At 49.5% G+C, this 14,134-nt stretch overlaps 1 protein-coding gene across 3 annotated transcripts in view; it reads left to right on the plus strand.

Moving 5' to 3' along the window:
- The window catches only part of FAM168A (family with sequence similarity 168 member A), a 188,476-nt gene extending 183,164 nt beyond the window's left edge, over nt 1–5,312 (plus strand). For all 3 annotated transcript variants that reach the window (XM_063094355.1, XM_063094357.1, XM_063094356.1), the window contains 4 exons: nt 646–788; nt 2,277–2,451; nt 3,825–3,955; nt 4,676–5,312. In XM_063094355.1, the coding sequence (XP_062950425.1) occupies nt 646–788; nt 2,277–2,451; nt 3,825–3,937 (431 nt within the window). In that variant the 3' untranslated portion in view covers nt 3,938–3,955; nt 4,676–5,312. The remainder of the gene's footprint in view (nt 1–645; nt 789–2,276; nt 2,452–3,824; nt 3,956–4,675) is intronic.
- The last annotated feature ends 8,822 nt before the right edge of the window (nt 5,313–14,134 follow it).

The following is a 14,134-nucleotide window of genomic DNA, read 5'->3' on the forward strand; positions in this document are numbered from 1 at the left end:
AAGCACCAGGAGGGGAGGAAAAGCCAGCTCTGTAAAGTTTTTCAACATCCCAGAAGAGCGGATCTCTAAATGGCGTTTTGTTACAGGGCTTTCACTTCAAACTTGGTGGGGAAGAGGGGGAACATGATGGAGGGAAATCCAAAAAGGGAGCGAGATATATGGAACAAAAGAAGTAGAGTGAGAGTCAGGGGGAAAGCAAGACAGAGAAGGACAGAAAGCAGCAGAAGATACCCTGGACACAGAGTGAGGAGATAGGAAAGCAAGAAGATAGAGAGTAGCAATAAAGAGTGAATAGGCTGAGGGGCTTCCATCTGTGTGCACCTGCCTCAAACACCTCAGAATTCCAGGCTGTCAGAGCTGAAAGGGTCCCATCCGTTTCCAGTGTCTTATTTTATAGATGAGAGCCCCGAGACTCAGAGAAATAAAAGATGTCCTGAATCATACATGCAGCCCTGTGCACCAGGACTGAGGGACCTGCCTCTGGGGCCAGGGCTCTCTGGGTGGAGCCCTATTCTCTGTTCTCATCTGTGTTTCCAGCCTGGATTCAGCCCATCCTTGTCTGGGAAGTCGTGACTGGGACCTGCTGCCTTCTAGCAATGCTGTTCTGCCAACTAACTGGAAGTTTCTCTTATTGCCTTGGTACAGGATATACTGCAGGGACACCATACAAGGTCCCACCAACCCAGAGTAATACTGCTCCGCCCCCCTACTCCCCATCACCCAACCCCTATCAGACGGCCATGTATCCAATCAGAAGTGCCTACCCTCAGCAGAATCTGTATGCCCAGGTAGGTACATAAGGCCCACCTCTTCTGGAGGTAGAAGAGCCTCCAGCCTGGGTGGTGTGGGTTAGAGGGAAGAAGAGTTTATGGCTCTGGCCAGCCATCACTGTTGTATCATTGAAGCAATAGCCCTGTAGTCTGCTCACTCCCTTACTCCACCTCAGCGCCCAGAGGGGTGAGGCACAAAGTCATTTAGATTAACAGAGCCCAGAATGTCAGAGGGGCAAGGGCCCTTAGAAATCATCTAGCTCAACTCAAGTGGGGAAGCTGAGACCTAGAGGGGAATGACTTGTCCAAGGTCACACCAGTGCTCTGTTGGTTGAGACAGGATGAGACCCCATATATCTGGTCTTATCTCACTAACTCCTACATCTACTCTTCCTTCAAAGTCTCTGAGCTGAGTGGGGAAGAGAAAAGTGCCCAAGCTCTTCCCCAGTGCACTCTGTGACCTTGGGTGAATTATTCTCTTTCTGTACCTTATTGTCCCCTTCTGGGCCCCTTCAACGAGAGAATGTGTACACTCTGAGGGGATTGGCATGAGGCAGGAACTATAGGAGACCAGCATACCCATGGAGTGACAATTCTATGTGAGGTGTTAAGTGGTGAGGAGAAGACTTTTAGTTTAAAAAACAGCTAATTGTAGACTAGAATGCCAAACCTTTAAAGAATAAAACAGGAGGCTTGAGATCAATTTTTCTCATTTATGGTAGACTGCTCTGGACTATGCTCTCAAACCTCTGGGGTTACAAACCCACATTCTGAGGTTCATGTCATTATTGAGTAGAAACATTTGAGAATTTCTAGATAAAGATGATCTCAGAGGTCCCCTGTCTACTTTCCCCAGAGGTCAGCAGGAAGCACACATGTATGTGATCCAGGTAGTGGGAAGCCACTCCAGAGTCTCCATCCTCACCTTTTTCTCTAAAAGGAAATAGATAGTAAGAGACATCCTGGGAAATCCTATCCATTTGTGACATTTTTTCAGTATGTAAAATGCCAGCATTTGTACCAGTGTGATACTACTACTACTAATCCTTCAGTGTTATATGCACAGTGCTCTGGAGTTCACCAGCTCCGTTCACATGCTTTGTACCTAACTAATTGTAGCCCCTACCTTTAAGTTTTAGGCAGCTTATAAAAATTCATTGCAATGAGATACAAACATTTTAAAATGCTAAGACCAGGGTTGAGGGAATAAAGCTCTTATCCCATTAGACCATAATAGCAGCCCTTGGAGCAAGGTGGGACAGGGTTAGGGTCTTATTTTTTAGACCAGAAGCTCAGCCCAGCACGGAACTAAGACAGAAGCAGAGGCCTTAGTAAGACAGAAGGACTGGGGGCCAGTCCTTGTGTACCTGGGCCAGTGCTTCTCTTATCCAATCCCTTAGGGTCCTGGCAGAACAGAATTCAACTCCCCTTCCCTCACCTCTCTTCCTTTCCATGTCCCGCCCCATTTCTCCAAAAGCCTGTGTGACCTCAGCCTCTTTCCCCTAGGGAGCCTACTACACACAGCCAGTGTATGCTGCCCAGCCCCATGTCATCCACCACACCACGGTCGTCCAGCCCAACAGCATTCCCTCTGCCATCTACCCGGCACCTGTTGCTGCCCCCAGGACCAACGGCGTGGCCATGGGCATGGTGGCAGGCACCACCATGGCAATGTCAGCAGGTAAGGGCACTGTCTGCATCAGCTTCCCTTTCCTCCAGGGACTCAGGACAGAGCAGAGAACACAGTCATGGAATCAAGTGCAGCATAGCATGCAAAATCCTGTGCCGGAGGTGCCAGGAATCCAGAGGAAGGACCCTCTAAGTCTGTCTGCAGAGATGAGGAAGATTTCACCCAGAAAGGCATATTGAACTAGGCCTTAAAGGGTGAGCAGAAGCTAAACAGAGAGGTGAAAGAGGGAAGGGCAGCGCAGGCAGAAAGAACATGAGGATGGCATGTTTACAGAATGGAGATGGTTCAAGGCACGTTAGGAAATACGGGTATGAAGTTGGAAGGGTGGCTGGAGCAGTTGGCAAGGATAAGATGGTGAGAAGTCTTAAATACCTTTAGGTAACAACTAGCAAAGGAGTTTAAGCAGGAAGGGGTAGGGTTGGGTTTAAACATTCTCTCTGGCTGCAGGGTAGAGGCAGGATTAGAAGGGGAGAGGCTGGCAGCAAGTAGGTCAGTAAGGAGGCTTTCACTGTACTTGAGGGGAGAGATGATGACATGAGGACTCTGGTAGCAGCAGGGGACCCAGAAATGAGGGCGCAAGGGCAGTGTTCCTTAGCAGGCAGGAGCTTAAGGACCTGTCCAGTAATTAATTGTAAAGGATGAGAGAAGCAGGCATCCCTGAGGAACCCATTCCCATTTCTGGCTTATGCCAGAAATCAGACCAGAGCGCTGCCCTTAAGGAACCTTGAAGATGGCGGTTGGAGAGCAGGTTTTGGGAAGTCTTTGGATAAATTGACACCTAGGGAGAAATATGGGCATTCCCATGAAGAATGGGAGAAGAAAAGAGGGCTACGAGTGACCTAACTTCTAAAGAACCAGCTAGGTCACCATCTGAGGGAAGAGGGTATGAGGGGTAGAGTGGGTGTTTGGATTATATCCTGCCCCTAATGTAAGGGGATTCTTGAGGCCTCTCACTCCCAGATCTAGCAAGCAAGCTATTGGGTATCTGCTCATGCCAGCCTTGTTCAGTCCTGGGGACCAGACATTGATAGATCAGAACAGAGCCCTCCCTTTAAGGAACACCCAGGTCAGGGTGGGAAATTTAATCATGTACCCCAACAGTTACTACTCAGTGTGATGTTTGTGCAGTAAAAGCAGCACACAAAGAAAAGTAAAAGGAGGTCTCCAAACAATGGTGAGTGACTCTGTCCTCAAGCATCAAAAGAGGTTCCCTTCAGGAGTGAAGACTGGCAAGGTGGAGAAAGTTCCAGGCAGGCAAGATATGTGGCTGAGGCAGGGGGAGCAGCTGTGCAAAAGACCATGCTTCACCCTCCTCATGCCTGTGCCCTGGTATTAGGTATACTTTTCTCTCTCTGGATGCTCAGGTACCCTGCTGACTACACCCCAGCACACCGCGATTGGGGCACACCCTGTCTCCATGCCAACCTACAGGGCCCAAGGAACCCCTGCATACAGCTACGTGCCCCCGCACTGGTAAAGCCTGCAGCCCATCCAAGTGAGTGGGTCCAGGGTGAGATAGGTGGGAGGGGGACACATACAGGAACCACCTCCAAGCCCCTAGTTTGAGTCGAGCACAGGTGTCAGAAGGGGCAGGTGGCAGTTATCAGTTGCTTTCTTGCTCCAAGGGCCATAATATCACTCTTTCTAATCACTATCACTTTATATATGTTATTTTGTAAACCTTACAGTAGCTCTGTGAACTATATCTATTTTACAGATAAATATGTAGTTCAGCACAACTTAGCCAGTAAAAATTGAGCTGGGACCTGAACCTCAGTCCTCTAGTACTAGATTCTGTTCTCTTTTCCTTATGGTCTCTAGACTTCTTTAACTCTGGGTCACATTTTTGAAATGAAATCATACTAAGTCAGATGTTAGCTCTGGTTGGAGCCAGGTGGAGTCTTTGGGCCAACTCCAACCACCAGCTTCCTTACTGCCCTTGGCAGCTCCTGCGCTGGTGCCACTGAGCCACAGTGCTCCAGGGATGTCACTTTGAAATCCTCTCTCCTGCCACATCACCTGTGCTGCCCTCCACCTCCTCCAGGGGCTCTTGGCACTAGAGCACTACTTCTGTGGGTGGGAAGCAAGCAGCTCCACTAGAAAGGCACAGAGGGCTCCAATTAGGGCTTCCAAGTCAAGCGGAGGAGTCCAGAGGCCTCCTGAAGTGGCCTCTGGAATATCACTATGGCTAATGGCTTTCCCCTTCCTCCCCCAGATCTGGAGTCACACATTGTATGCAACTACTCAAGTCTTACACCGGTGCTGGAGCAGTTCCCTAGCAGCACCACTTCTATTTGCAAGAAGAAACAACAGAAGTGCAAGGGTCACTTTATGCATCTTTAATGGTTTTGGTTTTTATTTTTGGTTTTTGTAAAAGCTGCTTTTTTTCTAATCTCCTGCCTCTCCCCCACTATCCCCCACTTAGCCGCTCCCCTTCCAGCTCTACCCTCTCCTCCCACCTGACCAGGCCAGGTCTTCTCTGCTCTTCTTCTTTCTTCCCAAGCATCCTATCCCTGGGGATTCCAGTCTAGTGGTAAGCAGAGAGTGGGGTTTATTGCAGTGGTCATCTGAAGGCTCAACTTCATTTTAAGAACATAAACAGATGTGGCCCTCAGGTCCAGGGTGGGAACTCAGAGCTGCTGAGCAGGCCACATCTCTGGGGGATTGTTCCTTTTTTGTTTTTTCTTAAGCAACATTAATTCAGGACATTACCATGTCCTGATACAAATGAAGTGTCTTCTGAGAACCATTACAACAGACCAAGAAGAAAACCACCTGATTATGTAGGAGTGTTATTAGCTTAATACCCCAGGCCAAGAACTTGGGGAAACCGGAGTCTTTCTTTGGGAGATTTTGGGGGAGGGAGGGGGGAGGGAGGGCACTGTGGGGAAGGAGAGGGAAGAAGGGGAGAGAGGTGCTTGCCTGATGGCTTTGATTTGAAAAGTCTCTGGCCAAATTGTCTGGACCTGGACCTTCTGATTTGCACAGTGATGTTAACTGACCTGGCACTTCCTCAAAAGGTGATTTTGACCTCTGACCTGCCAAGCAGCTGCAGGGTGGTGGGATCCTAGCATCCAGAGGCCTTGGAAGGCCAGGTACCCTGTGTAATACAGACCTCAGCCTCTGAGCCCTCCTGGGCCCACTCTGATGAGGAGCTTCCTCCTGATTAGAGTGGGAAGCTATGGCATGTCTCTCTTTCCCTTCTGCCTTTCCCAGTGCCAGGGCTCACCCGTCTGTCTGTGAGACTGGCAGGCAGGCCAAGCTCTTGGTTACCTTGTGCCATTCATGGCCAAAGTGAAGGAACCACATTCCAGGTCTCTAAAGGTCAGGATAGTGAAGGAAAAGCAATAGCAATAAACATTTCATAGACTCATGGAACTGAAGGGACCTTAGCAATCATCTCATCCATTCCCTTATTTGACAGATGAGGAAACTGAGGCCCAGAGAAGAGGAAAGGGCTTCCCTAAACCTCGCAGTAAATTAGCATTAAATGCAGCCTTCCTACCTAGTGGATGTTGCTTAGAAAAATTTACATAGGGATGGGTTGGCTTGGTTTTGTAAAAATTAAGTCAGCAGCACTCACACCTGGTGAGCTCTGGAGTGGTCTCTGGGCTCTTGTTTCTGCTCTTTTCCTCCAAGGACTCCAAAGGTGGGGGTTGAAGACTGGGCAGAGGCCACTTGGGGGCAGATGGCAGGAACAGAAATTAGAAATGAAGAAATAGCATTTGGAAATTCTGTGAAGACATCTGGAACTTTTGTCCTGTACCTGACTCCATCTCTAGGAAAAGGAGCAGGTGGGCTGGCTGAAAAGGAGAGGCCATGTGTTTAGGACAGTAGCCCCTCATCCTGAGAGGAGAGAAAGAGAGGAAAAAAGTGGGAGCCATGAGGAGAGAAGGACAAGGATGAGGCCCAGGAGACACAAGCTCATCTGGGAGAAGAGGGACCCCTGAGACAAGGACACCCCTGCTAGTCTCAGCCAGGAGCCTGGATTGCCCAGCACTGCTCTCCTGCACCCAGCGCTTGGCTGGGCCAGCAGCCCCTCTGGGGTGGGGCAGGAACATTTTAATGTAAAAAATGGGATCACTGACAACGTTTGGGACTTATAAACTATTTTTATTTTAAATTCATGCATACTTGGATATACCCCTCCCCCTCCATCCCCTATCTCCCTAAAGGAGGAAAAAACATCAAGAAACCCTTGGTCCTTCCTGAGGAAGGACCTCAGAAGCTGTCTTTTGGGGGCCTACCTTCCTGGCCTTCCAGGGAACTTCAGTACTAGTAAGAAAAAATCCAGCTGTTCTAAAGGGTCTGTTCTGGGGTGCTGAGGAGGTTTCATTTAAAAATTTCCAGTGTTAACCCCCCCCCTTTTTTTTTTTTGCAAATACCTTCTCCTACCCTCTTTGATTCTGTAAAGGTGGGTGAAGGTTGTTCTAGATTATGTCATACGTGTTTGAAAAATGCCAAAATAATAATAATGATAATAATAATAGGAAACCTTTGCATTTGTCAGGTGCTTCATAGATTTCAAAGCACTTCACAGCCTTTAATTTACTGGTCCTGAGAGAGAGACAGGGTCAAAGTTATTACACCCATTTGACAAATGAAGAAACGGGTTATAGAAGGAGATGGAATGAGCCCAAAATGTGCAGAATGCTGGCATCCTGACAGGCTTCCCGGCACCCTGCTGCCTCCAGGTGGGCTAGGGTGGAACTACAGGGAGGGGGAAAAAAAAGGAGAAAACCTAGAAATGACCTTGTAACTTTTGTTATTTCTATACCAGTGAGTAAAAACTAACATCTGTACCTTGCAGTTTGCAGAGCTTAACATACATCATCTGGTTTAACCCTGTGAAATAGAGATTATTCCTCCCATGAGATCCACGAGGAAACAGGTTCAGAAAATTAAAGTGACTTCCTAATAAGTGACAGAGCCACTTCACTCCCAGGCTGTCTGCTATCTCTTTCCCCTCCAGTCTGACCTACACACAGGCTCACATACTGAAGCGTATGTGTGCATTTATGCTCTGCACCCTGTCTTAGCCCCTGATATGTAATTCAAGATCAAAGGGAGGCCCCAAGGTGAAAATAAGGTGCTGAGAGGCTGTGGTCTGGAAAAGCCCAGGCACAGCACCCCTTTTTCAGTATGAGCACCAGAGCTCCAATTCAGCTGGTCTCACCCTCTTGCTTTGATGGAGATCCACAAGCCTGGCCAAGCTTGGGGAGTCACTGCAAAGGGACTGAGCCCAGGAGAGCAGAGACAGTCATGTACCTCTGGTAGGATGAGCACAGCTCCTGGTAAGGCCACAGGCATCTGGTGGGAGGTACCGTAGGTATCAGTCAAAGATTCTGGATGGCCCAGTGATCAAGCTGGACAGAAGGTCAGAGCTGGAAAGACCCTCTCATTATAGGAAGGTAGGTAAGCCAGAGAGAAGGACAAGGGATGTGCCCATGTGCCATACCTGTAGTGTTGGTACCAGCATGCAAACCCACATCACTGCCTCTCCTCAGGTCTAACACCTTGGTGGCCAGGGTCATGGGTAAAGGTGGTAAAAGTCACCAACCAACCCCTCTTGGCTTCATCCCTTGCTATCTAACTCCCTCTCCTCACCAGCCTAGGCCCAGGAAGTTTGAGTCTGGAAGCTGCATTGCCCCCAAATAGTGAAAGCTTGAAACAATCTTTTGCCACATTTTGAAAAAAATACATACTTAATTTCTTCCCCATGAGATAGAGCAGTTTCTGTTCTTTCTCTTTCTCAGCTGGGAGTGACTCTAAGGTGTACATTCCCTTCCCTAAATATTCAATAGGGACACAGACACACACATGGACACACACACACACACAGCTTTTTTGGTATGCAAAGCACTTTGCCAAAATCTCCATTTTATAGATGGAAAAACTAAGGCTCAGAAGGCTTAAGAGACTTGCCAAAGGTCACACGGCTCATAAGTGAGAGCCAAGATTTGAACTCTTCAAATTCTCTGCTCTTTCTGTTGCCACCTGCTGGGTCTCTGAGTGGCAAGCATGAAGAAAGGAGGGGCTACCTGCCTATCCCCAAACAGAGGAAGACTTTATGGAGACCTGGGAATCTCAGTCCCCTCAGCTGAGCAGATTTTTATGAACTTCTACTTTGGGCCAGAACCTGGGCCCTGGAGACCCAGAGGCATATCCAGCTGGCAGCACAGGGAGGATGAGAATTTGCTGCAAAAGGCCTAACTTGAACAAAACATTTTGGGGGTCACGATGCCTAGGACTGAAGACATGTTCAAGGATAGCACTAGGCTTCTTTCTATTGAAAGACCCATGTCCCTGGGAAGACTGCACACCCTCACTTTCTGACCCCTGAGAGACTGCCCACTGTCCAGATCCAAAGAATTGGCACTTCAGGGGGACCTGGTGTAGTCTTGAATGGCCAAAAGCATATCTGGACTGAAGTCCTTGGGCTTGCTTTTCCCGTGGGAGGAACCAGTACCTAGAGACAGAGCAAGGAGGCTCCATACATCCTGATCCTTACCCTTGGCCACCCAGATTGTTCCACAGAGGGACTGCTTTGCCCTGAATGGCATTCAGAAATGATTCACACGGAGCATAAAAGTAGGACAGGCCCCTTGGTCACCAAGTTCTGGCATCCTCATGCAGACAGGACTCGTGTAGGGTCCCAGCGAGGCACTCGCTGAGCCAGGCCTGGAGCCTTGCATATCAGATATCAAATTCCTTGGCTCTGCTCTGGTCAGAGGGGACAGGCCCCACTCTGGGCCCTGTGGTCTTCATCATAGCATTCTGGCTAGATCGGTCATTTCTATATCACCATGCCTCTTCCTCAACTGCAGTTGAGTGAAAGTATGTGGATGCTCTGCTTTTCCATCCTGTATTCCACCACATCACTACTGGGTGTGTGGCCCCCAGCTGCTTGCCAAGATTGGAAATCCAGAGAGGGGCAGGTTGGGCAGTGGAGTGGCCAAGTAGGAAGCAGGCTTCAGGCTAGAGTGCAGCCCCTGGGGAGTCCAGGCACCACCCATCTCTGAAAGGAGGATCACCATGGAAGAAACCCAGCTAGGTTAACTGATCAGATTCCATACCTGAGCCTCTGACAGCTCAGGCTTTGGTGGGCATACCAGGCTGGTTGCAGGGTTTGCCCTTTACTTATCCATGTCCCCCTCTCCTAGAAAACTTCTTGTTTCTGAAATTAGCCATTACCTGGATACAGGGCCCAACCTGCAAAATTCCTGGCAGACCAGTTTCAACATTCCATGGCCAACCTTGCCTGAGCCAGACTTGGGTACCATGCCCTCAGTTTCTCCAGTGGTATTTCCTGTCTTTCATGCTGTTGAGTCTATCTCCCAGAGGCCAACTGAGGAACCCAGGAGTTGGGACTGACTGCCACAAAGCCAGAAGGGGACATGACATCACTTGCTTTCCTGTGGCTGTGATATCCTTGTTAGGGCAGTGAGGCCCTATACCCATTCCAGCCCCTGGTAGAGGGGGGATCTTCCTTTCTGTAGAGAATAGATATAACAACTTCGCAGATAAGTACCAGCCCAAATGGAATCAAATAGTGACAGCACCTTTGGGCCTGACCCCAGCAAGACCAGCATCTCCAGGCTCCAGCATTCCTCCTTATGCCCAAGAGAGTCAAGGAGAGAGTGGACTGGCCCAGAGACCTCCTTGGGTCAGCCAGATTGTCTGGATCGATGGTGCGACTCAAGCTCTTCCTTACCCTAGAGGAGGTAAGGACAGGCCTCTAGCATCTTGGAGTTGTCTGCAGTGATCTAAAGGTTCAAAGGCCTGTCTGCAACCTGACTTCAAGGCATCTGCATCCCTGTTTCATACCACATGACAGAGAAACCTGTTCTCATGGCATGTAACATCCCTGTGAAGAGAGCGTTGTATATGATTTTGTATTTTTTAATTTTTAATCTACAGGTTGGAATCTAATTTTTAAATTTTATTGGAACTCACATTTTAAAAATAAAAACATTTAAAATAATAATAGTAATAATAATAATAAACCTTTGACCGGTGTCTTCCAAGTAGTTTGATCAAAGAATTTATAGGTGTTTTGAAAACACAGCCTGGAGTGTAAAGATTGGAAATCCCCATGGCCTCGCTTGTGTGTATGAAGTATAAATCTGGTTTTGTTTTGTTGTTTTGGATTCTTCTGGGTTTTTGTTTCATTTTGTTTTGAAGACCAGATAGTGATCACTCTGAAAAATTGAAGCCAAGAACTTGTAACTATAATATTTACTGTAAGCTGTAGAACATTCAATAACTATTAAAAAAAGTTTCCACAAAAAAAAAAAAGAAAAAAAGTCCTAGGTGGCTAGACTGAGTGGTTCTTGGGGAAGGGAGGCACAGAAGGCCAGAAGACCACCTCCTGGGCCAGGCCCCAAGTTGATTCTAATAGCACACACAGCAGGGGGACCTACCCTCAAGGTCTCACAGTTGATGGGAGCTATGAAGTGGCTACTTCAGCACCTGGACTAAGTTGTGTGATACAGGATCCCAGTGAAGCCACTAAGACCTGATATCAGTTGGGTGCCTACCATGTGGCTGGTGCTTGCTGCTCACTTTATGCTTGTTAACTTCTGTAATCTTCGTAATACAATGTGAGGTAAGCCCTATTGGCCCCATCGTAGACGGGGCAGTTGAGGGTAAGTACCTTGGCCAAGTTTACAGAGCTGGTGAAGGGCAGGGCTGGAACTCACAGTCTGGCTCCAGAGCCCAGAAGCTCCATGTTCTCCTGCCCATCCCTGAGGAGGCAAGCCCTGGGCTTTCTTAAAGGGTGGATTTGTCAGATGGGAAGCCAAGGGGGGCTTAGTGGTTTGTAGTTACAGAAGAAGGACAGTTGAGGGAGGCCATGTGGCTTCCACTCAAAGTCATTGAGTGCTGTCAGTTTCACCTCCTAGGCTTCTGAATCTCTTGTCTCCCCTCTGGGCAAAGCCACTGCCATAGTCCAGGCCCAAGCTTCTATCCCTGGGTCATCTGTCCACCAATCCCTCCAGGGTCTGGCCCCTACAGTTCATGCTCCATGAGCGCATAGCTGTACCTCCAAAAATTCTACCTCAACTGGATAGAAAAGAGGCCAAGCAACTTGGCTCACACTGCAGCTGGAATTAAAACTCAGGACTCTATTCTCCAATGCTTCCCACCAAACCTCACTCTATGCCTCAGTGGCAACCTACCCAGCCTCCTCTCCTGTCCTTGACCCAAATTGAAACCCACCTACGGGAGCGGGGGCATACCTCTGGCCACAGGCGTTGCTGGTGCTGCGTTATGGCAGTTTCTCCAGGGCAGGAAAGAATTTTTTCCCAGGGGCTCAGCTCTAGGTCACAGTGGCAGGGCTGAGGGCCCAGAGCAGGCAGGGAGGCAGAGACCTGGGCCTCAGCCCCTACCATTCTGGCCCATGGGGGTTGGGGGGAGCAGAGTGAGAGGTCAAGCTCAGAACTCTCCCTCAGTAGTCAGCCCAGAGCCCCACCCTGTCCTCCAGCTCCCACCTCTGCCAGTGGCCTGGGCCTATCTCAAGAGCTGGCAAGGCTGCAGGAATTTGTGGGGTGGGTAGAGAGATGGCCAAGCCAGGAAAGCTTCCAGGTGAGGGTGGGGATCTTGGAGGCCAAGGACATCAGACACACCCCTACGCGATCCTTCATCTCTTCATCCTACTCTTGGGACCTAACTTCAACACCCCAAGGGACAGGTGAAGAAACTGAGACCAGGGCCATACCTTTTGGCAAGCAAAATATTGGCGAGGGGGTTCTGGAGGGGAGAACAGATCTTAATGTGGTGGGGGTATCCTTACTCAGCCTGGGAAACCGGGACCCAGCCTCGGTCCCCATCCTGGCTCCCATCTGAATGTTCCTCTCCCAGGTTGGGGAGAGAATCTGGAGACCATGGTCCAAACTTCCCCAGGAGAAGGAGGCCAAGGCCAGAGTGGGTGGAACCCAGCCTGACCCATTCACCGCACCCTAGTGTGCCATCAAAGTTCTGGGCAAAGTGGGGTTGGTTGGCTGGCTGAGGGCCAAGTTTGACAGCTGGCAAACAGGGACTCCAAGCACATCCCAGCAGTCCCATCCCAGTGAACATTTCCTTGGGTGCACTGGTGATGCCCGCTAGTCCCCTACTAGGGACTAGACTTTGGCAATCTTTGTTGTTCCATAAAATTCCTGATGTCCAGCCTCCCTGTCTCCTTCCTTCCTCTTTCCTAGCACAGGTGAAACATTGTCTCCTGGGTCCTCAGAGGTGCCCCTATCTTTTTCCTGCCCACCTGAGAAACCCCAGAGAAAGGAGCCCAATGCACTATGTATTTAGGGAGAAGCAGGGAAAGGTCAAATCTCAAAGCCCAGCCTATGCCCAGGGTGGGAGTTTTCTCTGCAGCTGCTAGGCCAGCCCCCCACCTTGGCTCTGCCCAAGAGACAGGCCTCCTGCAGTCCCAGCATGGCCACTCCATGCCCTCTGCAGGCTGGCCTCCCCCACACCTCCCCAGTTCCATCCAGTGTCACTTTCTAGTTCAGACTTTGATGGAAAGGGCATTAGCATTCAAATGTGTTGTCCTCTTCCATCTTTAAACGTACAAAACACCAATAAGATCCCAAATTAAAACCCCATCTCTCTCCAGAACCAAAGGCCCCACTAGCCATAGCTTCTGCTGGGAGCTTTCTCCCTCAATCACTTGGACCTGGCTCTGCTCTTGCCACTCCCTTGAGCTGATGCCCATCAAGTCTCTGTCCACTCACCAGGGCATGTGGCAGTCCTCCTGACCCTGCAGCAGCACCTGGCCTTGCAGCCCACACCCTCCTCACACTTGCGCCCTCCTCTGGCTGCCAGGACACTGCTCTCTCCTGGTTTTCTTCCCCTCCCCGGCAGTGCTTTCTCTGCCTTACCCCAGAGCAGCCCAGAGAGCTTCCCTGGGCCCTTTCCCTGGAACAGGTTCCCTCCCAGCCCAGTCCTGCCATAAATGCCCACCTGAGTGCTTGGAGATATTCTTGTCACCCAGGTCTGTCACCTGAGATCTCCAGGTCTTCACATCCAGATGCCTCAGGACACACCCATGGCTGTGTCCCAGGCATCCCCAGGACCGCTCCTCCTGTTGCCCAGCTGGTCCTAATCCCTTGACCCACATCCCATTACTGAGCCCTAGCAGCTCTGCCCTAGGAATCTCTTGGATCCACCTGTTTCTCTCCATCTTGCCTGGACAGCTGCAACCATTTTCTCGTGCTACCCCTGCTCCTGTGGCTCCTCCACACTAGCCAAAAGGGAGCTGACAAATCATGCTTTGAAGTCTCCTTGGCATAAGACCCACGTGGCCAGCCTCTCCAGATGTCTGGCCTTTACACATGCTCTCCCCTCTCTGTGGAACACATTTCCCCTTCCTACGTTCTCCAGCCCCCAATATGTTTTCCTTACCCCCATTCATCTCAAGCACCACATGGCTGTTGCTTCCTCTGGAACTGCATTGTCCAGTACGGTAGCCACTGGCCCCATGTGGCTATTGAGCCCTTGAAATATGTTAGTTCATACTTAGAAGTATAAAATACACACCACCCCATACTGGCCAGCCACCAAAAAATACATATAAACACCAGATTTCAAAGCAAAAAGAACCCCCCCAGAAACAGTCCATTCATAATTTTTACTTTGATTTTATACTGAAAAGAAAATACTTTGGATATACTGGGTTAAA

Source organism: Cynocephalus volans, chromosome 4, assembly GCF_027409185.1.
Source record: "Cynocephalus volans isolate mCynVol1 chromosome 4, mCynVol1.pri, whole genome shotgun sequence".
Lineage (NCBI taxonomy): Eukaryota > Metazoa > Chordata > Mammalia > Dermoptera > Cynocephalidae > Cynocephalus > Cynocephalus volans.